The 26,961-nt window shown below is 43.8% G+C and overlaps 1 protein-coding gene across 1 annotated transcript; it reads left to right on the forward strand.

Annotated features, from left to right (window-relative positions):
* The first annotated feature begins 1,524 nt into the window (after window positions 1-1,524).
* On the forward strand, window positions 1,525-26,389 carry LOC120026109 (protein phosphatase Slingshot homolog 1-like). Its single transcript, XM_038970926.1, has 16 exons — window positions 1,525-1,912; window positions 2,890-2,906; window positions 3,548-3,585; window positions 10,938-11,038; window positions 11,921-11,985; window positions 12,078-12,199; window positions 12,298-12,366; window positions 12,940-13,005; window positions 13,492-13,686; window positions 13,875-13,968; window positions 14,208-14,336; window positions 17,255-17,301; window positions 17,531-17,677; window positions 17,918-18,118; window positions 20,247-20,877; window positions 21,149-26,389. Exons 1-16 carry the CDS (start codon window positions 1,858-1,860, stop codon window positions 22,298-22,300), a joined length of 3,129 nt encoding a protein of 1,042 aa, XP_038826854.1. The 5' UTR covers window positions 1,525-1,857; the 3' UTR covers window positions 22,301-26,389.
* The last annotated feature ends 572 nt before the right edge of the window (window positions 26,390-26,961 follow it).

Here is a 26,961-nt window from a genome sequence, read left to right on the forward strand (position 1 = left end):
GAAAGTAAGTACGAGAGTATAAGTAATGCACAATTAAAATTAATATTTGTGTCATTCTCAAAACTTTTGGCCACGACTGTACATGTAAAGATGACATTATGTTTTGATAGATGACCTGAGCCAACTGTGCCACTTCTGTGGGGAGGTGGACAATAATGAGGAAGACACTAACTGGGTAATTGCTTGTTCACTTCTAAAGGCACATTTTTACGAGTATGAATTTGTATAAGCAGTAATATTTCTAGAGGTAGTATTATCTGCTTTGTCTGATAATTAAATAATTGTAATTCAAGAAAATGTATTTAATGTTTTAAATATATTAACATTTTTATTCATAAATTTCAGATTGGTTGTAACCGCTGCCCACGATGGTTCCACCAGTCCTGTATGAAAACCATCCCACCATTGGAGGATTATGTCTGCGCTGCCTGTCAGGACTAGGTTAGGCTTGAGTTCCAGGCGACGGTATCACCTGGAAAACTTTCCATAAAAAGTGGACTAAATGTTCAGTCGAGCTGTTGCAGCTTTCCAATTTGTTTGTTATTGTCTTTTTATATTTGATTTGTCATTTTATATCTTATTATGCAAAGATTTAAATTTGTATTTCCCATTTAATGTTTGTTAACAAACTAAACCTTCTGTGATATTTTTGTGTTATTGTGTGATAATACACATATTATCTTTATTTTCTTAAACATGTTTCTAAAATAAATGTTTATGTTTCTTTACACTCTAATTTTACTTTCTGTGGCACACACTACTGGTCAACATGAGCTACCAAAATTATTCAGAAGTGTGCCAGGCCTTGCAGTCCCACGATAGAAGGGGGGAGAATTTCGGCAGGCAAGAAAATAGCCTTGCCGAAATCGCCCCCCCCCCCCCCCCCCCCCTTATAATTTCCTTAATTTTGTGGCTAGTCAAATACTTTCTGTGGCACACATCAGAGTCAAATACTTTCTATAGAACAGACTTCACATCAGGATAGGCAACCGAAATTAATAATTCAACTATGTGTGTTATATTAAACATAGAGTGAGTAAAATGTAAGCAAGCAATACACATTTCAGAACAACTACTAGTCGAATAAGACGAATATTGGCAAAGAGATCTATTTATAGACTAATACACTTGAAACAAATAACCAAACCGAAAACTGCAGACAATATTAGTGCCTCCCCGCGATCAAACCGATATAAAAAAATAAATGAAACGCAGCCTAACGTGATCAGAAATCTCAACTTTCAAGCAAGTCGCAGCAATGGAGAATTGAGACCGTGCGCGTTCAAGCAAATCGCAGCAATGAGGAATTGAGTGCGTGCGCATTCACGCGAAGGCGGGGAAGAATTCTGGCAGGGGGGAGCTTTTCGGCACAACACCGGAACATCCGCCTGTTCGGGACTCCGCAAAGAATAGTCTGTGGTCTATAGTCTCAAAAATATAGTCTGGCCAGAATCACCTTGACGACATTTGCCCAATGACAGCGCGCACGCAAATTGGTTCGGCCAATCGTAGTATCCGGCAGTAAAACAGAAGCGCATGTCATTTCTGCTCACGCAATCTACGATGTTTTGTTTGTCTGCGTGATAAAATGGCATATAACACAGATGGACGAAATGTTATACTTGCCTTTACAACTATTTACAGATGACTATTCTAAAGCGAACTGTGGAGGATGAGCGAGGCGGAAGCCGGTGATGGGTGTATCATGGTGAAATCAGAGGCAAAAAATATTTAATGCGATCCTGAGCTTTTTCTCCTGTGCTGGACAGGGACAATTTCGGCGCATCTTGTCCCAGAGCAACGCGCCTTTCTTTCTCCCATTCAAAGGACTCCCCTCCTCCGTAACAGCAGCCCACCATGGCCCTGGTAACCCTGCAGCGCTCTCCCACCCCCAGTGCAGCATCCACCGCCAGTACCGCCACCACCAACGCGGCGGAGGTAAGTGGAAACTGTCTAGCGCGGGGGCTGTTAGCTATAGGCAGCGCCGTGGAGGAAACGCCGGGGATGCGCCCGATACCCACGTCCCTCACCCACTAGGCCCAGCATAGCAGAGAACGCTTTCAGCTGTCAATAGAATTTTTGAAATTTTGTGACTTTTTATATAACACGACAAAACAGTTTTGTATGGACATTGTTTAATAGTTGACTTCCTGGAATCCATGGCGTTTAGAATGGTTAACTAGTCCAGCCCCACGACGTTAGCTTGTAAACAAAATCTGAGCTGGGGATTAGTTACCAGAACAATGCATTCATTGCGTGTGGCAACATTTTATTTCTGCCTTCAGCTTGTGTGGTTTAAAGACAAATATGCGTTTATACGGTAGGTATTTTAATTAAAATATTAACTCATGCTTTTGCACATTTTGTAAGTAATTTGTTTAAATTAATTTGCTTTGGCTGGCATATGGAATAGAGTGAGATTGATCCGAATTGTACAACTAGCTACTTGCCTATTAATATGCACGGTTACATCCCTAGTGAGTCAGGGATGCTGCGGTTGGTACCCGCTCGTTTTAATGGTTCAACTCACTGTCAAAATACTACGGTGGCAGGTGTGAGCTAATATTTCAAAACATATGAGATCATAGATAGTGACCTGGTATGGCCAGTAGAGAGCGCTGATACATTGTATTCAATGCAAGTGTATTGAACGTTTAAAACCTAAGTTCAGTTAAAACATACACTGTAGTAAATCTCTCCGGCTTCTGATCTCCCTAATAAAGCATATGATGCTTTTTTTTTTTTAGACCATGACTTTCAAAGGCCAATGAACCCATTATGGCTTGAATTCCCATCGTGGCAGTCAATTGCGCACACAAACACACATGGCTGACTGCTGCAGAAATGATGTCATACTAATTACATCATTAAAGATACTGCTGCAGAAAGGATTTCATACTGAGTTGGTGACCTACAGTATAATCCTGTGTATTCCTCTCTTGTTTACCTGAAAGTATCTAGAGTATGTTTCTACAAGTGATTGGATTAGTTTGAGCTGTTGGATTAAGTAACCTCTTCGACATCACCACGGGTCAAGCACAGAGTTTAGGCCTATGTCAGTGCTCTTTTGGGCACCATAACTTCTGTAACCTTTCATGGAGCACAGAGAGAGTTTTATGCACAGATCTTACTTAATGCAACAAACAACCACAATTACTCTGCCCTCTGTCCTCAGGAGTTACATCATTGCTCTAACTATTACTTTACAGTAGGCCTTAGGTCTTTATTTAGTTACTTGTTCACATAAATCAAAAACACCATAGTAATGGCCTATATACCCAAATCTTTAAAGGGAAGGATTCCCTCTGATGTCTCCACCAGTCGATGGGAATCCTCTGAGACATTGTACTGTGACATTGTGATGAGGTATTATAGCAAGGTCAATGAAGGGAGCATAGGACATAGCAGGTCAAAATATGATCATGTGCTGCTGTTGCGCAATCCATGCTGCTGTACTGTCTGCACAGCCATGATGGAAGGGTTACAGGTTTGTGTTTCTAGTGGGCCTACAGTATATGTAACATTTCTCTTTGTATTTGTCTTGCAGGATTTTGGGAGTGATGATGACCGGAGAGCAAATCAGAGGTAAGTCCCCCCCCCCCAATATTTCCCTGAGAAGCTGTGCATGCACAGACATTAACTTCTTATGGACAGGTGGGATGGTAGCGTCCCACCTGGCCAACATCGGGGAAATTGCAGAGCGCGGAATTCAAACTACAGAATTATAAATATTTCACTTTCATAAAATCACAAGTGTAATACATCAAAATAAAGCTTAACTTCTTGTTAATCCAGCCGCTGTGTCAGATTTCAAAAAGGCTTTACGGCGAAAGCACACCATGCGATTATCTGAGGACAGCGCCCCGCATACAAAAGCATGACAAACATATTTCAACCAGGCAGGTGCGCCACGAAAGTCAGAAATAGCGATATAATAAATGCCTTACCTTTGATCTTCTTCTGTTGGCACTCCAAAAGGTCCCAGTTACATCACAAATGGTCCTTTTGTTCGATAATGTCCTTCTTTATATCCATAAAAACTCAGTTTATCTGGCGCGCTTCAGTCAATAATCCACCCAGTTTCCCTCCATCAAAATGCATACAAAATGAAACTTTTCCAAACAAGTCAAACAACATTTATAATCAAACCTTAGGTACCCTAATACGTAAATAAATGATAAAATTTAAGACGGAGAATCATTATTGTCTTTACCGGAGAAAAATACCAAAGAGCGGGCTCTCTTCCACGCGCTTGGAAACACTACAGCCAAAATGGGAGCCACCTAGAAAAACTACAATTTCTGGCTCATTTTTCCAAAAACCAGCATGAAACTTTTTCTAAAGACTGTTGACATCTAGTGGAAACCCTAGGACCTGCAATCTGGGAGGATTTCACCTTATAATAAAAGTGACAGCCATTGAAAACAGTGGGGTTTCGCCTGCCATATCAGTTTTGTTATACTCACAGACACAATTTTAACAGTTTTAGAAAATGTAGAGTGTTTTCTATCCAAATCTACCAATTATATGCATATCCTAGCTTCTGGGCCTGAGTAACAGGCAGTTTACTTTGGGCACGCTTTTCATCCGGACGTGAAAATACTGCCCCCTACCCAAGAGAGGTTAAGGATGCAGTAATGTATTGGAAGGATCTGTTGTGCTCCAGTAGGGGGAGGGGTGGTATACATTGGCCAGGAGATCGGTGAGTATGTTTCCCAAAGCCTATGGACATTGACCCCTGACCCTGGTGTCAGTGGGAATTCCAGGGTTAGGTTACAGCAGGAGGCACACAGAAATGTCCTGGTGAAATAACATGGACGCTGGTGCTGAATTACACATATTGTAGGTCTATGTTGGTCTGGATGAAGAATTTATTATTCTTGCGTTAATGTTATATCCATTAAAAAACAAACTCGGCAAAAAAAGAAACGTCCCATTTTCAGGACCCTGTCTTTCAAAGATAATTCCTAAAAATCCAAATAACTTCACAGATCTTAATTGTAAAGAGTTTAAACACTGTTTCCCATGCTTGTTCAATGAACCATAAACAATTAATGAACATGCACCCGTGGAACGGTCGTTAAGACACTAACAGCTTACAGACGGTAGGCAATTAAGGTCACAGTTATGAAAACTTAGGACACTAAAGAGGTCTTTATACTGACTCTGAAAAACACCAAAAGAAAGATGCCCAGGGTCCCTGCTCATCTGTGTGAACGTGCCTTAGGCATGCTGCAAGGAGGCATGAGGACTGCAGATGTGGCCAGGGCAATTAATTGCAATGCCCGTACTGTGAGACGCCTAAGACAGCGCTACAGGGAGACAGGATGGACAGCTGATCGTCCTCGCAGTGGCAGACCACGTGTAACAACACCTGCACAGGATTGGTACATCCGAACATCACACCTGCAGGACAGGTACAGGATGACAACAACAACTGCCCGAGTTACACCAGGAACACACAATGCCTCCATCAGTGCTCAGACTGTCCGCAATAGGCTGAGAGAGGCTGGACTGAGAGCTTGTAGGCCTGTTGTAAGGCAGGTTCTCACCAGACATCACCGGCAACAACGTCGCCTATGGGCACAAACCCACCGTCGCTGGACCAGACAGGACTGGCAAAAAGTGCTCTTCACTTACGAGTCGCGGTTTTGTTTCACCAGGGGTGATGGTCGGATTCGCGTTTATCGTCTAAGGAATGAGCGTTACACCGAGGCCTGTACTCTGGAGCGGGATCGATTTGGAGGTGGAGGGTCCGTCATAGTCTGTGATGGTGTGTCACAGCATCATCGGACTGAGCTTGTTGTCATTGCAGGCAATCTCAACGCTGTGCGTTACAAGAAAGACATCCTCCTCCCTCATGTGGTATCCTTCCTGCAGGCTCATCCTGACATGACCTTCAAGCATGACAATGCCACCAGCCATACTGCTCGTTCTGTGTGTGATTTCCTGCAAGACAGGAATGTCAGTGTTCTGCCATGGCCAGCGAAGAGCCCGGATCTCAATCCCATTGAGCATGTCTGGGACCTGTTGGATCGGAGGGTGAGGGCTAGGGCCATTCCCCCCAGACATGTCCGGGAACTTGCTGGTGCCTTGGTGGAAGAGTGGGGTAACATCTCACAGCAAGAACTGGCAAATCTGGTGCAGTCCATGAGGAGATGCACTGCAGTACTTAATGCAGATGGTGGCCACACCAGATACTGACTGTTACTTTTGATTTTGACCCCCCCTTTGTTCAGGGACACATTATTCCATTTCTGTTAGTCACATGTCTGTGGAACCTGTTCAGTTTATGTCTCAGTTGTTGAATCTTGTTATGTTCATACAAATATTTACACATGTTAAGTTTGCTGACAATAAACGTAGTAGAGTGAGAGGACGTTTCTTTTTTTGCTGAGTTTAGTATAACTATCATCCAATCAATTGGCCCACACGTTGATCGCTTGCAAAAGGGATGGAACATCACACATTGCAGCCCGTTACAGTAGTACATTAAATGTCCCTATCAGAAGACCCTTCTACACCTAGATGTAGGCCTAGTTGTATCCACTGTAATAACAGTGTTAATGGTTCAACCCAGAGTTAACATTCCCATCAACCGCTATCATACATTCCATCAAACCAGAAACACTATCCAGCTGTATTGCAGAGCTGGGGGTGAGTAGCACAGATGGAATCCTCTGCTCGGCTACAGCAGGATGTGATGTAATAGTCTAATCTAGAACAAAACAAGACCGTCAGAGTTTCTTGGTAAGAGAGGTGATAAGACCTATTTGGCCATTGTAGTAGGCCCAGTGTTGGCTGCACACACTGTTCTCTAGTCCAACCTGGCTGGGCAAGGGAGGTTTCAGCCTTACACAACATATTCCCTCATTTGGTAGACATGATACATACAGGGTGTGTTGAGATTCTAACATTGACAAGGTAGAATACATTCTTGGTGGCACCAGGCAGATAGAGGAATGTTTGAAAGGTGGGATGGAGAGACATTTTGATGATGTAAAATCTTTCCTACAGAGCTGCTTTTGCCTGCTCTCTTGGCAGAAGAAGCATGGAGGATGAGAGAAGTAAAAAAATAAAAAAATCACACAGAAACTAAACCAAATGATTGATATGAGGGGTTTTGAATCAAGCATCATTGCATGTTATTTTTTAGTTAAAAGGCTAAACCAGGGGTTCTCGAAGTGGAGGTGCTGCAGGGGATCTGCAGAAAAATAATAATAATTGTATATTTCTTTTTTTTTTTTTTTTTACTACTAACGGATCAAACCAATTTTGTCCAAGGGGTCTGGAATATATGTTTTTAGAGGGTGTAGGATTGCAGGATATTAGCTTTAAAGCTGCAACAACTAAAAATCTCTCTGCCCCATGATGATGTGTAGAATTGCAGGGCATTTGTTTGAAAACTGCAACATTTTCTCTCCGATGCCAAGAGGCGGGCCTTTAAAATGTTCCTTCCCAGGGCCCGAGACTTGGTTAGTCCGGTCATGCACTGCTGAAGTCATAGTAAAACCTTTTATCTAACTCAAGTTGTGTTCTGATTATGAGGGGATCCCTGATGCATTTGCTATCACAAAAGGAGTCCCCGGCCCCAAAAAGTTTGTGGACCCCTGGGCTAAAACAAAGACTTTTGTGTTGATAATGATAAAGAGTCCCCAACCCAGAGACACGCTGTCGGGCGGAATAGTCACACCATTGATTATTGAAGAGTCTGTTTTGGGAAGCGGCCCAGCCTAATCCACGTTAGACCTGCTCATCTCGTCCTCTCTCACTCCTGTGGACCCAGTGATGTCAGCGAGTCTGCCTCTCTCTGAGCAGGTTAGCGTTTTTAATCATGAATCTTGTTCTTTAGGCAGCTCTGCAGTTGTCACTAGCTAGCACAGCCACAAAGTCATACATCTGACTTTAAACCTAACCTTAACCACATTGCTATCCCTAATGTCTAACCTTAAATTAATATCAAAAAGCACATTTTTGTTTTAAAGAATTTTTACAATATAGCCAGTTTTGACTTTGCAGCTGGCATATCTAATGGGAAATGGACCAGTTCTGCCTCCAGAACAATACTCATGACAATAAACTTCAACCTGCCCTCTCTGAAGGCCATGTATCAGTCAGGCAGAAACCTGATCCACATTCAACCCTCCAGCAGCCCTTGATTCTCACAGCACCCTGCTTGCCTCAGCCAGAAACCCCAAGTAGCAGACAGGGTTATGCAACAGCCAAGGAGAGCGCTCACCTCATGTGTATGTGTATGTGTATGTGTGTGTGTGTGTGTGTGTGTGTGTGTGTGTGTGTGTGTTACATGCAGGGACTTAGAAAGGGGAGATCTCCTTGGTATGTGTGTGTTGTCTAACAAGTAGCTTTCTTAAATTGCTTCAACCTCCTATGTCTGGAATATTATGGACTTGGATGTGTTCTGTGAACGAGTTGTGGTTCATACAAAGTTGAATATGTCACTCAATGAGTAGTATGTTTCCTTTGGCTCAGTGTCTCATCAGGGATCCTTCATGTCAAACAGCCTCCACTCTACAGACACGTGCTTTGTAGACTGAAGCTGAGCGGAGCTAGATTCCCTGCCACCCAACCCAGCCAACGCGAAATATGCTTGAATAGAGCTTTTGTGGAGGAGTGTTGCGGCGGGAGTGCTGATTGCTCAAGCGCGCGCTGTGAGGAAGAGATAAGCAGCAGACACAGCAGAAGTCTGAAGACTAATCCTCACAACCCAGACGGACAGGAGGGAGAGACAGACACACCAGACCAAGACAGGATACATGATCAGACTAGTTCAACCCAATCTACGCCTTTTTACATGGAACAAAAAATTAAGAAACCCAAGGCAATCTTGGCTATTGTGCTTCAGAAGCCAAATGTAGTTGTTGAGGCATAAAATGGTTGTGAATGTAATTTTTGCACATGGATGTGCTATGAAGCTATAATTTGTGAGGAAGCCAGTAGACCAGAAAGCAACTGAGGGAGAGATCCAGTAACCAGCATCAGGATGCATCTTGTGGTGGATCCCTCGCAGGAAGCCATGCTTACCATGCTGCCTCACTTTGTGGAGAACGCAGTCCTGACTCAGAGCGAGATCTACCGAATGTAAGTCCTCAGCACACTCACTCCAGGAGAGGCAATCCTAAGTGTTTCTGTCACTGGCATTATTACTTTGATAAGTGTTAGCAAAGATGGTTTGAACGGTTGTAACTTGGAAGTGCATGTATTGTGTGACCTGCATTTTCTGTTATTAGTCATTGGTAAAAAACAACAAAAAAAGTAAAATCCATTTTTATAGCTCTGCATTTTGACAAATTATTTTTCTTAGACATAAATACAAAGTGTACTTTAATTATGCATTTGATCGTACTGTTAGAATTGCTTACGGGTATTGTTTTAATTGCTGTCTAGATTCTTGAGTGTTCCTTTTTAGACTGTTCCCAGCCGTCTTAGAGACGTGTATTAACTCTGATTTGTTCTCAGTAATAGTGTAATGGACGGATCAACAGTAGCTGGAGCATATTCGATAAACCTTTAGGTCTATACATCCATCTGTCCCTCTTGTTTATGGATTGTAATTATTGATGCAGTACATCCCATTTAGAGTACTTTGGACATTTTGAAAGATGAGCTACACATTATGTACCCAACTGATTTCCTATGGTACTCCACTCTCTGACCTCTTGACCGAGGCCACCCTCATCATCATTGTCTTTTCAGGACATTCTGAAAAGAAAGAATACGACGTAACAGCTGAACAGAAACAAAAGCTCTTGTGACGGACCCACTCTGTCATACCAGTCTTTGTGTGGTGCCAGAGCGAGAGGGCAGCCTGCCTGTTAACAAAGCCCACCTCTGTTCCTTCTGGTCAATGTTATGGCCAGTGACCACTTAGCTCTGTTTCTCCTGGACATTGCAGAGTCCAATGAAAACCTAGCTTTTATCCGGGGGTGGTCAGTGCCTCCAGCACAGGGCAGTCAGGAGAGCTCATCCCTGGCCAGACAAGGGAGGGATGGTGCTGGCCAGATAGGGGACATATTACAGTGGTGGGCACAATTATCTGCTCCCCCCCCCCCCCCCCCCCCCCCCTCCCAGAAAGGTCAGGGGACCTAATCACGTTCTGTCAGTTCATTATCTGAGGGGAATATTTCATCAAGGAAAGGTCTCTAAAGTCTGCTGACATTCACTTACTGATTAGCTCGGAATGTCCTTTTCTGCTGGTCACTGAACCTTTGAAAAGCAATTAACAGCCATCCCACCCTGTCTCTTTCTCTCACTGTAGCTCTGCTCCCTGATTCTGCCCTCGGTTCATTTCAACATTTCCAGGTCATTGTCTCGATTCCTGGCTTTAGAGAAAAACAGCCTGACTTATTGATAAGTGAGAAGAATACTGTGGTTTGGACAGTTAATTGAACCACATCAACCTTATGATATTCTGCAGTAGAGCTTCCACATAACTTTATATGGCTGTTTTACTTCACTGACGTGAACTCACTGGTGTCTGTCAAAGACATGGGAAGTGAAGTAGGCTATGGCTGAGTAGTTTTGCGACAACAGACATTCTGTTCATCAGACCTACGTAAATGGAGCACAACAAAACGGGGAAGAGAGAACGAACAGGTGTAGAATGGAGTGAATATTTCTAATGTCCTCTGAGTAGAACGCTGTAGAAGTACAGTGTGCCACAGACACTGCTTCCGCTGTTCAAGCAGTATAATGATTTGCCCAACACGCTATTTAGGCTTTCTGATGATCTGTTGCCTACTTACAGTATGTGCTCTTTCTTTCACTTCTCAAATGAATGCTTCCTCATTCTCTGTGTTACATCATCAAACCACTAGATACTGATGCAGTCTGAGACGTCTGTAAACCCTGTTTTCCTGTCTGCTTGTCTGCCTGCCTGTCTGTGTTTGTCTGCCTGTCTGTGTGTGTGTGTGTTACAGCCTCAGCGAGAGCTTCTTCATGGTCAAAGGAGCGGCCCTTTTCCTGCAGCAGGGCACCAATGCACAGGGACCCAAGACACCCACACACCACAAACTCGCAGGTAACTACAAATACTCTTGACACACACTGAGCCCGTTGTTCAGTGAACCGTGACAATGCCACTGCTAAAGCTCTATGCAAAGAAAAGGTCATATTTGCGGAGGTTGGCTTGGCTTTTGTGGTTGAGCCTGTGTTTAACCCATGTTCACTGAATGATTACCTGGCCTTTGATTGAGTGCCCTCAAGGCAGGTATTTCTTTTAGCAGTAAAGGGGCTTTGTAGATCTGATTCTCCCATCAAGATGTTACATAAACTCACCAAGCTGGACTAACCAACCCGCAGTGCAGCCGGTGTTACCTTAGTGGTGTGTATGTACCCGTAGGCATATGTGTGTCTGATACAGCATGTCTCATAGCAGGGTTGTTGTTGACATTTGTTCGATTGGGGAGTGCTATCCCTTCATTTTGGAGTCCAAACACACCCCTCCCCTCTCCTCCACTATGATACGCAGGTTAAACACAAGATCAATGTGTGGAGCACTCCAGATTCCTTGATTACATCACCAGGCGTTCAAGTCAATGCTTAGCTCTGATAAACCTTTGTCTGTGTGTTTACGCATATGACTGACTGTTTCTGCATGTTTGCATCAGTTTTAGCCGAGGGTTGTACTTGAGATTAGATGTACTGGTACACCATTCCCAATTATTTTCATGTCCCGTCATGAGATGTTCAGGCTTTGCTCTGCCGTGTGTAACTTCTGTACAGACGTGTGTTGCTGTGGTTGGAATTGGATCAACCTGCAGGAGGGTATCTAAATGGGAGCCTGGATAGCTGAGCTGGAAATAGTTCTACAAGATATGGCTGATGGGTAGATCGGTTTGATTGATCGGGACACACCACCTGAAGCAGTTGGATTATGGTATGTGGTTCTCTTCTCTCCTAGGTGACTTACCTCAACACCTGCAGGTCATGATTAACACCCTCCGCTCTGAGGACCGCATTAAACTGGTGAGTCAAATCCTAACAAATGTACTTACCATCCATATTGATTGACGCACAGATGCTACACAGTGCAACCTATTCCTCCTGCTGTTCCCCAGGCTGTACGGTTAGAGAGCGGTTGGTCTGACCGCGTGCGGTACATGGTTGTGGTCTACACCAGTGGTCGCCAGGACACAGAGGAGAATATCCTGCTAGGGATGGACTTCACCGATAAGGACAGGTACCCACCCGTCTTTCCTCCTCAGCCAGCAGTGATAGACTACAATGTGGTTTGTTGTTGTCTTAGAGAAATGATTGATTCCGTTGTATTATTCCCAGTAAAAGCTGCTCTATCGGGATGGTGCTACCGCTTTGGAGCGATACGAAGATCCATTTAGATGGAGATGGGCAAGTGCTACTCTTCTACATTTACATTTTAATCATTTAGCAGCCGCTCTTATCCAGAGAGACTTACATCTTCAGATAGCTAGGTGGGACAACCACATCACAGGCATCGAAAGTACATTTTTCCTCAATAACGTGGCTGTCAGTAGAGTCGCCCCCCACATACGTATACATGGAACTTTCCACAAAGGTACGGTATGTGTCACACGCAGTACATCCCACAGACAATCAAGCTGGGTTCACACAGTCAACCATGAAGCGTCTCTGATCGTTAAGGCCGTTCAAACGGCTCAGCCCTGTAAGGGACGCAGAATGAGTTACTTTGCCCTCCAGGGGGCAGTACAGTGAACTACAGCTGTTTTCATCCCTCCATGTGGCAGATGAGCTCTTGCTGAGCTGTTAAAGTCATCCCTCTCTCTATGCTGGAGGAATGTTCTATTGGTTTGTTTCCTGAATAGCATCCCGAGCCACTATAGCTCAGCCCCTGTTTGTGTTTTCAAACCACTTTCTCTCTATCTCCCTCTCTGTCCATGAACCCAACCTAATCCTTCATCCTCCCATCTTCTCTCTCCTCAGAGGATTTAGTGTGACCACAGGAGGACGATCACATGTCTTCAAGCCTGTTTCTGTGCAGGCCATGTGGTAAGTGTCTGTTTTGTGTTTTTAATTGATACTGTGTTTGGGTACTTCAGAATATCATTGTCTGGTGACCTTATATTCCCTGAAACCATAGTGACTGTCTATGGACAGTACTGTACTTTACCACCTTGAGCTTGTGGTGTTGGTTTCATCTTAATATCAACAATCAATGGAATGAAAATCATAAACTACTAGTGGAATTATTCAGGCTGATAACACTGTGATGCTGAAAAAAACGCTGACAGTGTCCATGCACCATCTACTGGTCAATAGACGTTACAATTTGTTTTCATTCTTAGCAGATTCATATTTTGCTCTGGATTTGACAAGCCGCCTTAATAATGTGCTCTGAATTTCCTGCCGTCATTAAAAATCAATGATCCAAAGACTTGACTCTCCATGTCATTAGATCAGTGGAATAGCTACTGAACAGTTGCTGTTGTGAGCCTGTATTATGACTGAGAGCTTCTGCTACCGGCGTGTCTTCAGGTCTGCCCTGCAGATCCTCCATAAGGCATGCGAGGTGTCTCGCAGGTACAACTACTTCCCCGGGGGCATGGCCCTCACCTGGATGGGCTTCTATGAGAGCTGTATCACCTCAGAGCAGAGCTGCATCAACGAGTGGAACGCAATGACCGACCTGGAGACCACACGGCCCGACTCACCTGCCATGTTCGTCGACCGGTAAGACCTCACTCATCCGATTAGTAAAGTTCACTTCAGTTGATTTTAGTAATATTCATTTCCAGTTACATTACCAATCTCAGAAGGTACTGTATGTCCATTATGGTGTTAACCGGGCCTTTTCTGTTGAAATGAAATGTGCTGGTTACATTCATAATTGTCTTGATGTATTGACGTATGTTGAACAGGCCAACGGAGAGCGAGAGAACCGAGTGTGCAATCAAAGCCAAACTACGCAGCATCATGATGTTCCGTGACCTGGAGAATGTCACTTCCAAGGAGGTATTGTGAGCTCCAAAAGTATTGGGGAAGTGGCACATTTTGTTGTTGTTTTGGCTCTGAAATGATACAATGACTGAGGATAAAGTGCAGACTGTCATCTTTAATTTGAGGGTATTTTCATCCATGTCGGGTGAACCGTTAAGAAATTATAGCACTTTTTGTACATAGTCCTCCCAACTTGACTTATGTGTATGGTATAGTACCATGGTGCAACCTAATACCTGATATTTGCCCCCCAGATCCGTGTGGAGCTGGAGCAGCATATGAGCTGTAACCTGAAGGAGTACAAAGAGTTCATCGACAACGAGATGCTGCTGATCCTGGGTCAGATGGACAAAGCCACACTCATCTTCGACCACCTCTACTTGGTAAGAACCTTTCTTGACATCCTAATGGTCTCTTTGTATCCATGAAGGAAAAAGGAAACCGCACACTGCTCTTGATAGTAACACTGATCTTTAATTAGTTTACGTATCGGCCTCACGGCCTTCGTCAGAGCTTTTGTGAGTTAAAAATAAATGTTGCACCCTTATGTAGACCTAGCCCCACCCACATCCGTTCCACGCATCGAAAGGGGTTGGAGGCGAAGGAAAAAACAAATAAGTGCTACCCAATATAACAATATACATTTCATAAATATTCAAATAAAGTGTGTAAATAAGACTTATTAAACACGTCTGTAAAACCACAGTGAGGACATAGACCTACCGAGCAAGTTTTCATTAATCATTGGGTACATTGTACGAAAAACATCAGAGTAATCTTAAATAGGGGCATAATTCATGTTCAAATTCACAACATAACATACATAGGCATTTCATCATTAAGTCCTTTAGGAAATAATGTCTGGAGGGTGAAAATCCAAAAACATTCTCATTTACTCAGAGTATTATTAATATCACCTTCCCTGTCTGATATCTTAACTTTCTCTATGCCACAAAATCTAAAGGTAGAAATGTCATGCTTTAGGTCATTAAAATGTACTGCGACTGGATAATTCCTGTCGTTTCTCCTGATTGAACTTTTATGTTCAGTGATTCTCTGTTTGAGAGAACAAGAGGTTTTATCTACATAGCACAGCCCACATGGACATTTTAATAATGTAAATAACATGGGTGGTGGAACACGTAATAATGTAATTTATTTTGAACCGTTTTCCTGTATGTGGGTGGCAGAAATATTCACACTCCATCATATTGTTGCACTGTGCGCATCCTCTGCATTTATAGCTACCATTTGGAAGAGGGCGTAAAAGAGCTTGGCTGATTTTCTTTTGTGGCTGGCAGTTGGCATGAACCAATTTATCGCGTAAATTGCGACCTCTCCTATACACAATAAGTGGTGGAGTTTTAAATTCAGCCGGCAAAGCTGGGTCCTAAAATATGCCAGTGTTTCTTGACCGCACCTCCCACTTTTCGCGAGTTCAAGGTATATGTGGTTGTGAACATTATAGAGTATTCTTTAGCTTTACCGGGTCTTTTTTGTAGCAGTTCATCTCGTGTTTTCCCCCATGCCAAATTTAAGAGCTTCATCCACACACTGTGGCGAATAGCCTCTTCTTAGAAACCTCATGCGCATCTCCGCTGCTTTTTCTAGATAGTCCTCTGTGGGGTGGCATATACGGCGCAGTCTGAAAAACTGGTTTCTTGGAAGTCCTCTTTTTAATGGCTCAGGGTGGAAGCTGTCACCCTGTAATAGAGTATTTGTCTGTTTCTTTTCTATTCGGAGTTGTAAACAGGGTTCCATTTGATTTCTCAATCCACATATCGAGGTAATGAACACGCTGAGTGTCACATTCAATAGTGAATTTGAGATTGGGGTCAATGTCATTGAGTAGTGCCATTTAAAATCTGCCAGCTCTTTTTCCGTTCCTTTCCATATGCAAAAAAATGTCGTCAATATATCGATACCACTTCAGGACTTTATTCAAAAATGGATTTTCGTTTTCATTATTAACAAAACGTTCTTCAAAAAGACCCACATAGAGGTTAGCATAGCTCGGAGCGAATGTGGAGCCCATCGATGTTCCATTCGTTTCGAGGTAGTATTCATCATCAAACCTGAAATAGTTATACGTCAAAACGTATTCAGCCAGCTCTAGAATACATTTTGATGGTGGATATTCGTTAGTATCTCTGTCTCCCAAATAGTGAGCTGGGGCTGCCCGCCACCCCACATGGGGAATGCTGGTATATAGACTCTCGACATGTAATGTGACCAAAATACAGTCTTTTGTTTAACCCGTTATTGGTGAGATCTTGTTTATGAAGTCTATAGAGTCTTTTCCATATGATGGCAATGCTTGCACATGAGTTTTAATAAAAATGTCTACAAAGTTCGACAACGGCTCTAGCATTGAGCCTATTCCTGCAACCACTGGTCTGCCTGGATAATTGCCTAGTTGTGTTTTAGGTTTGTGTAATTTCGGTAAAATGTATAGGCATGGACGTATGGCACATTTGCAGCAAAGATATTCATATTCAGGTTTTGAGAAGGTTGTTTTAATAGGGCTTGCTCCAGATTAGAGCATGTTTCCCTTTGGAACACCTGTGTGGGATCAACACTCAGTTTTCTATAGAAATGTTCATTGCCGAGTTGTCTCTGAATTTCTTCTTTATATTTTTCATAGTCTAAAACAACCACAGCACCCCCTTTATCCGCAGGTTTAATAACCAAAGAGGAATCTTTCATTAATTCATTAAGTGCCTGTTCTTCTGTTCTAGTGAGATTCTTCTGAATGTGATTTGTTTGTCTCGTATATACTGACATGGCTTCTTGTTCGACTAACCTAAAATAGGTATTAATCGAGGAGTTGTTAACCATAGGACAGAATTTGCTTTTGGGCTTAAAATGGGTACCAGTTCTTTGTTTTTGTAGGCCGAAACAGTGTTTTGCGAAAACACATGCATAAGTTTAATCTTACGAAAGAATTTAAACAGATCTACTTTCGTATCGAATGGTTTATCTGTACATGTAGGTACAAAAGAGAGGCCCTTAGATAACACAGGTAGCCTAGCGGTTAAGAGCGTTGGGCCAGTAACCGAAAGATCGCTGGTTCGAATCCCGAGCACTGTGAAAAATCTGCTTATGTGCCTTTGAACAAGGCACTATACCCTAATTGCTCCTGTAAGTCACTCTGGATAAGAGCATCTGCTAAATGACTCAAATGTAACTACCGTCCTCCTCGCTAACCTCTGAACTCCTGCCACACCTCTCACTGTAACCCTGGTGTAGTAACCTGACTAAGTTGTCTTGATGTGCATTCCTTTGTTTGTTTCTTCTCTAGGGCTCTGAGTGGAATGCCTCCAATCTAGAGGAACTACGGGACTGTGGGTGAGTGGGCGTCTCACAAACACTAAAGCTCTGTCTAGAACTGCTCCCTAACCACCAGCCCTGGCTCACAAACATAGCGTTGTATTATTCTGTATTCTCAAGGGCAATACATGTCTGTCAGGTCATTGTTGAATCTCTCCTTCAAAAGACCTACCAATACAAAAAGGTCTGTTAGAACATCGCTAGCACCACTGAACTAAAGACTGACGTTTTTTTCTTCTTGATGCAGTGTGGGCCACATCCTCAACGTGACCAGGGAGATAGACAACTTCTTCCCGGGCACGTTCACCTACCACAACATCCGGGTGTACGACGAGGAGGCCACAGACCTGCTGGCTCACTGGAACGAGACCTACAACTTCATTGTCCGAGCCAAGTGAGTGCCTACTTCTCAAAACAAACTGAACCCTACTCATTGAACGGCTAACATGTATGGGAGCATGTGAAGTATTCACCACAGAACATCAATAAAGGCAATGTAGTCTATTAAATAGTGGCTAGTGCCTCTGTCTTGGCCGAAGTTATTCTATAAACTATGTGGACAGCCTAGTAACTATGGATAAGACATCTTCTAAATGAGCAGGGTTTTATTGTAAAACGTATTATTGCCCCACAGGAAGAACCAGTCTAAGTGTCTAGTCCACTGTAAGATGGGTGTGAGCCGGTCAGCCTCCACGGTCATAGCGTATGCCATGAAGGAGTATGGCTGGACTCTGGAGAAGGCCTACAACTTTGTGAAGCAGAAGAGGAGCATTGCTCGACCCAACGCTGGTTTCATGAGGCAGCTGGCTGAGTACGAGGGTATCCTGGACGCTAGGTGAGTCAGTCAGGATAGACGGGGGTACTATATTACAGGTATACTGTAAAACTTCAATTAATATTAATATTTGCTTCAATCACACACAACCGGCGCTTTTTAGAGACAGGCTTCTATTTGAGCCAGGCGTGTATTTCCTTAATGCACACAGCTTTTGCTCAATAAAATGTTGAAAAGACTACCACATTTGTTTGTGACAAAATATGACCAGTATAAACCTTATAATAACAGATCCATCGCAGATCAGACTTGCGAAGACTAGGCTGCATATCATCAACCCAATTTCGTACTTTAGCACCATTCTCACTCGTTGAGCCGACCATGTCAAATCACACTGCTGTCTCATCCACGGCAATGATGTTGGTCTCCTTTATCGTCTTTCGCGCCATCTTTTACGGTACGGAAGTTCACTAGTAAACAATTCACTTAGACCCAGCGTTTATTTGAAGTAGCCGTTTATTTGCTGAAATGTGTGCAGAGGCCCGGCTATTAAAAGGGACAGGCGGCTATTTGCGACTCAGCGTTTTAATTTAAGTTTTACGGTATGTAGGTCTGTTCAGGTATACAGTGCCTTCAGAAAGTACCCCTTGACTTTTTCCACATTTTGTTGTTACAGGCTGAAATTAAAATGTATTTAATTGAGATTGTGTGCTTAACAAGTCACATAATTAGTTGCATGGACTCTGTGCAATAAGTGTTTAACCAGATTTTTTGAATGACTACCTTATCTCTGTACACCACAAATACAATTATCTGCACGGTCCGTCAGTCGAGCGGTGAATTTCAAGCGCAGATTCAACCACAAAGACCAGCGAGGTTTTCCAATGCCTCGCAAAGAAGGCAGATGGGTAAATTGGTAGATGGGTAAAAAAAAGCAGACCTTGAATATCCTTTTGAGCATAGTGAAGTTATTAATTACACTTTGGATGGTGTATCAATACACCCAGTCACTACAAAGATACAGGCGTCCTTCCTAACTCAGTTGCCCGATAGGAAGGAAACCACTCAGGGATTTCATAATGAGGCCAATGTTGACTTTAAAACCGTTACATAGTTTAATGGCTGTGATAGGAGAAAATTGAGGATGGATCCACAACATTGTAGTTACTCCACAATACTAACCTAAATGACAGAGTTAAATGAAGGAAGCCTGTGCAGAATCCATCCTGTTTGCAACAAGGCACTAAAGTAATACTGCAACTCACTTTTTGTCTTGAATACAAAGTGTTATGTTTAGGGTAAATCCAATACAACACATTACTGAGTACCACTCCATATTTTCAATCATAATGGTGGCTGCATCATGTAATTGTATTCACCTTTCAGTTGGACAATAACCTAAAACACAAGGCCAAATCTACGCTGGAGTTGCTTACCAAGGCTACATTGAATGTTCCTGAGTGGCCGAGTTACAATTTTGACTTAATCGGCTTCTATGGCAAGATTTGAAAATGGCTGTCTAGCGATGACAACCAAATTGACAGCTTGAATATTTTTTTTTTTATAATGTGCAAATATTGTGATAAGCTCTTCGAGACTTACCCAGAAAGACAGCTGTAATCGCTGCCAAAGGTGACGCTAACATGTATTGATTCAGGGGTGTGAATACTTATGTAAATGAGATATTTCCGTATTTCATTTTCAATACATTTGAAAAAATGTCTAAACATGTTTTCACTGTCATTATGAGGAATTGTGTGTAAATGGGTGAGGGGGGGAAATCAATTTGGAATTCAGGCTGTAACACAACAAAATGTGGAGAAAGTCAAGGGGTGTGAATACTTCCAGAAGGCCCTGTGTAACCAGCTGTGCCTTACGAGGAGTCTCTACCATTTAATTTACATTCTCACTCCACTGCAGTCATGAGGTATTCTACCTAACTCGCTGCATAGAGATCAGATCAAATGTGACCGTTAAATTACCACAGTAGCTGTTTAGACGGGGTCAGCTAAGTTAAGCATTCTGTAAGGTTATTTGTGTATTATTAGCTTGGTAGAGAGACTGCAGATAATGGCGACTGAATGTTTATTAGTGGCTAAGCATCTCATTATGTCTATGATGTCTGTCTGTATACAATACATATGCTCTGTACACATGGTCACTCTAACCCGCCCCCCCTGTCCCCCAGTAAGCAGCGCCACAACAAGCTGTGGAGGCCCGAGGGAGGGGAGGACAACCCAGATGAGGCATCTGGCCAGTGCTGTGGTGGAGAGGAGACGCCCGTGGAGGGTGAGGCCTGGGGGGGAGAGGGCTGCGGAGCCTCCCCCTGCCGGGGCCTGGAGGTGGAGCCCTTGGACCCCCTCAACTACAACTACTACTTCAGACGGCTCTCGGACACAGCCCTAGACAGCGAACCCTCCACTCCAGTGCGTGGTCCTCCCCTGCTGGGCATGGAGAGGGTGTTTATTGAGATTGAGGATGTGGAGAGGGACGCCCTTTTAGAGGACGAGGGCTTCCCCATGGCCCAGCTGGCTCTGCCCGGGGAAGGCACCGCCGCCCAGACCTGTGGGGGCCGCCTGGAGCCCCTGGAGGACATGAGGCTGAGGCTGGAGTTCAGCACGGTGGAGGAGGAGGACGAGGAGGAGGCGCAGAAGGAGGAGGCAGAGATGGCCGCCCTGGCTTGGACTCCTGCAGGAGGAGAGGGAGCGAGAGAGGACGAAGAGAGGAAGGAGCAGGTCAACATGAACCGCTTTAACAACGAGAACGCCAACAACAGTAACCGCCTGGCTGCCAAGCGCAGCTGCCCCGCTACCTTCGACGTGAGTGGGGCATTCAATAGCTACTTGTATCTATAAGAATGGGTGTGTAAAAGTTGGATTAATTTTGACTTGAACTGGCTTGGGGTTAGGGTTAAAATATTAAGCTTACATGAGGGTAATTGTAATGCCTTGTAATGCCTAATGTTTCTGTCATTATTCGATCCCATTCATTTCAGGGACCAGCATCTTATAGGTGTCATAATATCCGTGTTTTATTAGCTTCGAGAACTCATGCATTCCCTCCCTCCCTCTCTCTCTTTCTTCTGTTTAGGACAGTGCTAGCACAGGAAACCCTTACAAAGTCAAGCCCTCCTACCAGTCGTGTAAAGACTGCCTGCGTCTGCCACCAGGGCGGCGCTGTGAGCGCCCGGCAGGAGGCCGCACCCACCGCCTTAACCCCACACGTCACTGCGGGGTGGTCCCCACCATCTCCATAGACCCCCCTGGCACGCACTTCACCAACACCCCCGCCCCCCACTCCCCCTGCACCCTACCTGCCACCATTGCCCGCCTGGAGGCCTACCGCCAGCGGCTGGTGTCGCCCATGAGCTGCGAGGAACTGCCCCGAGACAGACACTGCTCCCTGGAGACTGAGGACATGGACGAGCTGCAGGAGGATGAGGAGGAGGAGGAAGAACAGGAGCCAAGGCCAGGCAGGGAGGTTGGGACCGGAGCCATCACGGAGCTCACGTTTATGAAGCTCAGCCTGGACGGGGAGAGGCCAGCAGGTCAGTCTCCTAGTGCTGGGGTGGAGTTGCAGCCTGCTGGGGTGGAGTTGCAGCCTGCTGGGGTGGAGTTGCAGCCTGCTGGTGGTGGAATGGAGCTACAGAGGACAGGGCCTGAGCTGGGGATGGGGCTGGTGAGGCAGAGGGCAGAACAGCTGGAGAGGCTTTCAGGCCTGGCCATGGAGGGTCCACTCTCAGGGGCTGGGCTCGCTGAGCAGATGGACCTGCACTTGGCGGTGGAGGAAATGGAGGTGGATGTAGGGATGCATTCTGAAATCCCCATTCCATCTACCAGCTGCACGGTCACAGCCGCAGACCCCCAGATGAACACCACCCTGGTGTCATACCCCCAGGGGTCTGCCCAGACCTGGACCCCCGTGTCCTCCCCCCACGGCTCCACCCTCACCCGGAGCTCCAGCAGCGACAGCCTCCACAGCAACCGCGGGGGACACCAAGGCCTGGTCCGGCAGCGCACCCAGGAGATAGAAACCCGCATGAGGCTGGCCGGCCTGACCTTCCCCTCCCTGCTCAAACGCTCTAGCTCCCTGGCCAAGCTGGGAGGCCTCACCTTCTCCACCGAGGACCTCTCAGACCTAGCTGACGATCAGGCCCAGCTGTTCTCCACTGAGCCACCAGCCTGCCCCTCCACACCAGGGGGAGAGGAACCCTCTGAGCCCCCATCCACCCCCAGGAGCTGACTGTCTCCAGTGTGTCTCCTCCAGACAGGTTCCGCAGTCAGAACTTAGGGAGCAGGTTTGAAGGAGGATGGAGAAGTTGGCCAGGTTTGCTAGAGGTGTCCTGGAGACATGCCTGGAGATTCCTCTGTCTCTCGAGACATATTAACAGCATGTTGGCTGGAAGAAAGAAAAATAACAACACAATTCCTATTATACATACATGTACTGTCTGTTTATCAATCCAAATAAGAGATACTGTTGGAGAAGGTACTCTCAATGGAGCTCAATGAATGTGTGCAACTGAGCCTCTGCTTCGATTCGTTCAACATCTCCTCATGTGCCCCTGAACAGACTGACTGTTGAATATTGAATCCTCACTTACTGTATTTTCCTCTTGCGTTTTTGTGTCACCGAATAACGACTTCATCATATGAGCATCTTCCTGCCTCTTCAAGGGAAGCAGTGTACCTCAGTCGGAACACAAGCATCTCAAGACTATTTTAGTCCATGACTGTTTTTGTTGACTTGCCTCTCTTCTCAATGACTGGCTCAGCCAGCCCTCCTCCATTTGAGGTACTTCATGAAATAATGTCTTGAAAAGTGGTCAATATTCTATTCATGACCGTATAGTGTTACACAACGTCGTCACGGCTACATCCTCTTCTTGAGCAATGCTATGGATGATGGGAAGAAACGCAGAAAGAGAAGAAATATTGTCCAAGTCCCGTTTTCCATTCTCTCCTGGATTCGTTTGTTTCTTTGAAGCAGTTTAGAGGGAGCATATAAACGTTGGATTTGTTTAGTTTTTGCCACAGCTGGCATTTCACCACTGCTGTGCAATGGCAATAGGTACAGTAGTTCAATGATCTGATTGAGAACTCATCATCATCCTTGTATGGTTTGAGAGGATTTGTGGGCAACTGAAAGAGTTCAAATTGTTTTGGGATTGGATTTCACAATGCTGTATTACTCTACTTTACCACTGATTAGTGCTCTGTCCCCTCTTCTCCAGACCAGCTGTAGTCAGACATACTGTGTCTGACACCATATCTTTCTTCCATCATCTCTGCATCACTCTCAAAAGGCAATCAAATACATTAGGTTCAAGTGTTTCTGACCGCATTCCTCTTCTATTTATTCTCCTCCCTATTGACACACATTTGTGGTATTGCACAGTAGACGTAGGAGCTTTGTGAAACCGGCTTTATTCAACTGTCATTGTGCCAGAGCAACATTGGACTACCTTTATTTGTACTGTAAAAAAAAAAAAATGGAATCGTTGCCATACATTGAAGCAGAACTACTGTATAAGTCACATTTGTTTGAACAGCTAGTTTTTGCTTTCACAGACCTGGGAGTTCCAAATGTGTCTGTGATGTTAGCAGCCCAGCGTAATGGGTTTTAGCTGGATCTGTTTGGGAAAGAAAGGGCTTTTCTCAGCCTTTTGCATTAGCATGGCAACACTAACAGCCAAACAAGGAAGTTGGGACAAAAACAAGTGGAGGCATTGGAAGGAACAGACGATTATCTACCGTCACAGTTTCTCAGAAAGGGTTTACAATTCTGCTTTCTGTCGCAGTCTGTAGAATATCAGTAGCTAGCTACTAGAATTTTTAGTTTATTTACAGCAGACATGAGAAACTTCCGAAGCTGTGTGTAGAGCAGCAGTACAGTATGACAGGCCAAGTCTGACTGGAGGCTCTGCCATCCCGCATGCTGTTTGACCAATGTTCCCTTAACTTAACCCCTATATTTATCAGTTAGAGTATTTATTTAGTACAGGTTCTAATTTGATAAACTGGCACATAATATGCAGGTAGTTGACTTCTTTGTGGCCAGCCTAACTTTGCCCCAAAGGGTATTATGCTTTTGAAAGTTGTTTGGCTGTTTATAAACTAATGCATTTGGCATGTTGAGTGTGCAAGGATAATATGTGTGATGGTGGCAGTGTGTGTGTGCAGGCGCATGCATACATCAGGAGTTTATTACCATGGTTGTGACAGGAGTGCTATGTGACGATGGAAAAGCTGTCTGTGTATGACTGCAAAACAACTGTTACTCTTTTAAAGTAGGGGATCAATCGACTTTTTTTCAATTGAACTACATATGTCGTTGCCACTGACGCAATGGCCGATACTATATGTAGACAAGATTGCTTTTGATTTGTGATAACTGAACAAAGAAAAATGAAAATTACTCTTAAAGGGTTCGTTCACCCAAATTACAAAATTACACATTGTTTTCCTTACCCTGTAAGCAGTCTATGGACAAAGTATGACAGAAATCCATGCTATGGTGTAGTTTCCCTAGCACTGTTTCCAAGTCATGGGCCCCATTTTATTCGATTCTTTTGCGCATCATGTTCAAAACATCTATAAGTGACTGAGTTTCTCAATCAATTTTGGATACTTTCGGATGATTTGGACATGATACGCGGAAAATGCTAATATCGGTCCCGTGACTTGAATGGGATTTGTGCCACAAATGCTAAAATGTTAGCATGTAGAAACGGTGCCAGAGTAACTAAACCAAGGAATGGATTGCTGTCATACCTTGTGCATAGACTGCTTACAGGGTAAGGAAACCAATGTGTAATTTGGGTGAGCTATCCCTTTAATCATAGGAGTGGCTCTGCATTTGTTATATTAGTAACTATTGTAAGTGTTTGTTACTCAGAGGTACTGGTCAAAGCAAATTTGCATTTAATTTTGGTACAAGCCACATTAATGGGTTGGGTTCTGTGGTCAGTGAACACTTTGTGGTGTTTGAGTTACTGTACTTAAGGCACTGGGTGAATTTGCCTGTGTTCACTGGTAGGTATTCAATTTTAAATAGGTTGCCTCACAGGAAATACAGTTATTAGAATGGAATAGAAATTAGTAGCGTTTTAAATTGAGATTTGTCTACAAAACTGCCCCCTGTCCCTTTTTAAAACATTTTTTTTTATTGAATCTAGTTCAGCCAATCAGATGTCTAGCACTTGAGGTCACCATATCATTTGGGTTTGCGCTTTATTCCAACCCACTGTTATAATGCCTTCATGTAGCTGTTATAAGCATGATGTAACTTCTCACATAGCAGGTTATTAAAGGGTTACAGAATACCCTATAATATTATAAAGAGTGGAATTAGATCCCGAAAGTTCAACTATTTATTTCATGACACTGGTGTGGTGATGACATTATTGTAGAATCTGTTTGGTTGGCCAGTGGTGCTCAGTGTTACGTCATGCTCATAGCAGTGAACAGTAGGCCATATGATGGAGGATTTAAGTGCAGTCAAAAGGAGTGTCTTGAACTAGTCCATCACAAATGATGCTATGCTTAAAGCTACTGCACTGTTTTTAATTTAAATATATATATATTTCTACATAAGTGCCTTAACCCTGGCCTTAGCTCTGTCTGTCCTAACCTCGTCGCAGGCTTTGCAGAGTCATTGTGAATGAGTGTATCCATGGAAACACCACTTGCCCTCTGCCCCCAAAAGAATTATCCCGATGCCCCTCGAAAGCTACATCTTGATGCACACGGAGTACACAAGCTCTCACTCCCATAATGTGTATTTGCTTGACAGGCTCCTCAATTGCTGTTATTTTGTTTTCTATTATTGAGACCAAAGTCTGAGGGGTTTATTTGTGCAAATGGGCACAGAACAAAGTTTTATATATACATTCCCAGGCATCTTAGGGTTCACCTGCCCTTACTGACAATCCTTAAACTGGTCAATGTTTTGAGTGTGAGACAGAAAGCTGGGTATAGAGACACTGAGACATAGGAAGAGGGGGAACTTATAGTAGGTCATGTCAAGAGTACAAGTTGCCACCTTTCCCTGATATTCATTCCTTACCATAAACAAGTGTTAAGAGATGTTTTTGCATATAAGGCATAAATGAATGAAAAACTCATAAAACATACATCATCATATTGAGAGTAAGTTTTGTTACATTGATGGATTGTTTTTGTTATGTATTTTTTACATTTTAAGCTGTAACTTATTGTTTGCACTATGTTAATGTGTAATGCACTTTTTAAACATTTGTTTTACATTTTGTTAAAAGGATGTCCAGTGGATGTGAATCATGGAAATAAACCATTTCCTCTGCATAACCTATCTGCTGGCCTATAGTGGATCATACTTAATGGAGAGGAGACGGTCCCTCTTCTGACACTTGCCTTGCAACTACATGCACATAGACCGTTGGTTCCCAATCTTTTCTGAATCACACCACACGAGAAAGAAGATTCTAAGGCTCACTTTAATCTGACTTCCCGGCATCAAACAAAAGTATGCCTCAAAGGAAAGCCACTCTAATAGGCTATATTAAGCAGCCAGTTTGAAGTTCCATGTTCCCTCCGTTTCCTCCTCCACACTGCGTGAAGCAAACGTTTTCTAAAATACGAGACATTTATTTATAGTTTTAAATATGGTTCACTGGAACCTTAATGTTATGGTACCCATATAATGACTGATTTATGTTGACCCCTTATAGACCTTGCAGAGTTTCAGCTTTATATTAACTAGAAGAAAGAACTGATAGTCTACTGCTGTGCCGTCAAATAAAGGGGATGTTATTGAGATCTGCTTTTGTTTTGCAGGGATGTGCAAGGAGGGTTTTGTCTCTTGTGAACAGCAGTATCTGTTTGCATTAGCGCTTTTGCATGGACTTGGTTAAATCCACAAGG

This window comes from Salvelinus namaycush, chromosome 31 (assembly GCF_016432855.1).
Source record: "Salvelinus namaycush isolate Seneca chromosome 31, SaNama_1.0, whole genome shotgun sequence".
NCBI classification, from domain to species: domain Eukaryota; kingdom Metazoa; phylum Chordata; class Actinopteri; order Salmoniformes; family Salmonidae; genus Salvelinus; species Salvelinus namaycush.

Coding starts and splice junctions, on each gene's coding strand:
- LOC120026109 (XM_038970926.1), top strand. CDS start 1,858: ATGGCCCTGGTAACCCTGCAGCGCTCTCCCACCCCCAGTGCAGCATCC. Junction 13,687..13,874: donor CCTGCCATGTTCGTCGACCG/GTAAGACCTCAC, acceptor TATGTTGAACAG/GCCAACGGAGAGCGAGAGAA. Junction 17,302..17,530: donor GAGGAACTACGGGACTGTGG/GTGAGTGGGCGT, acceptor TTCTTGATGCAG/TGTGGGCCACATCCTCAACG.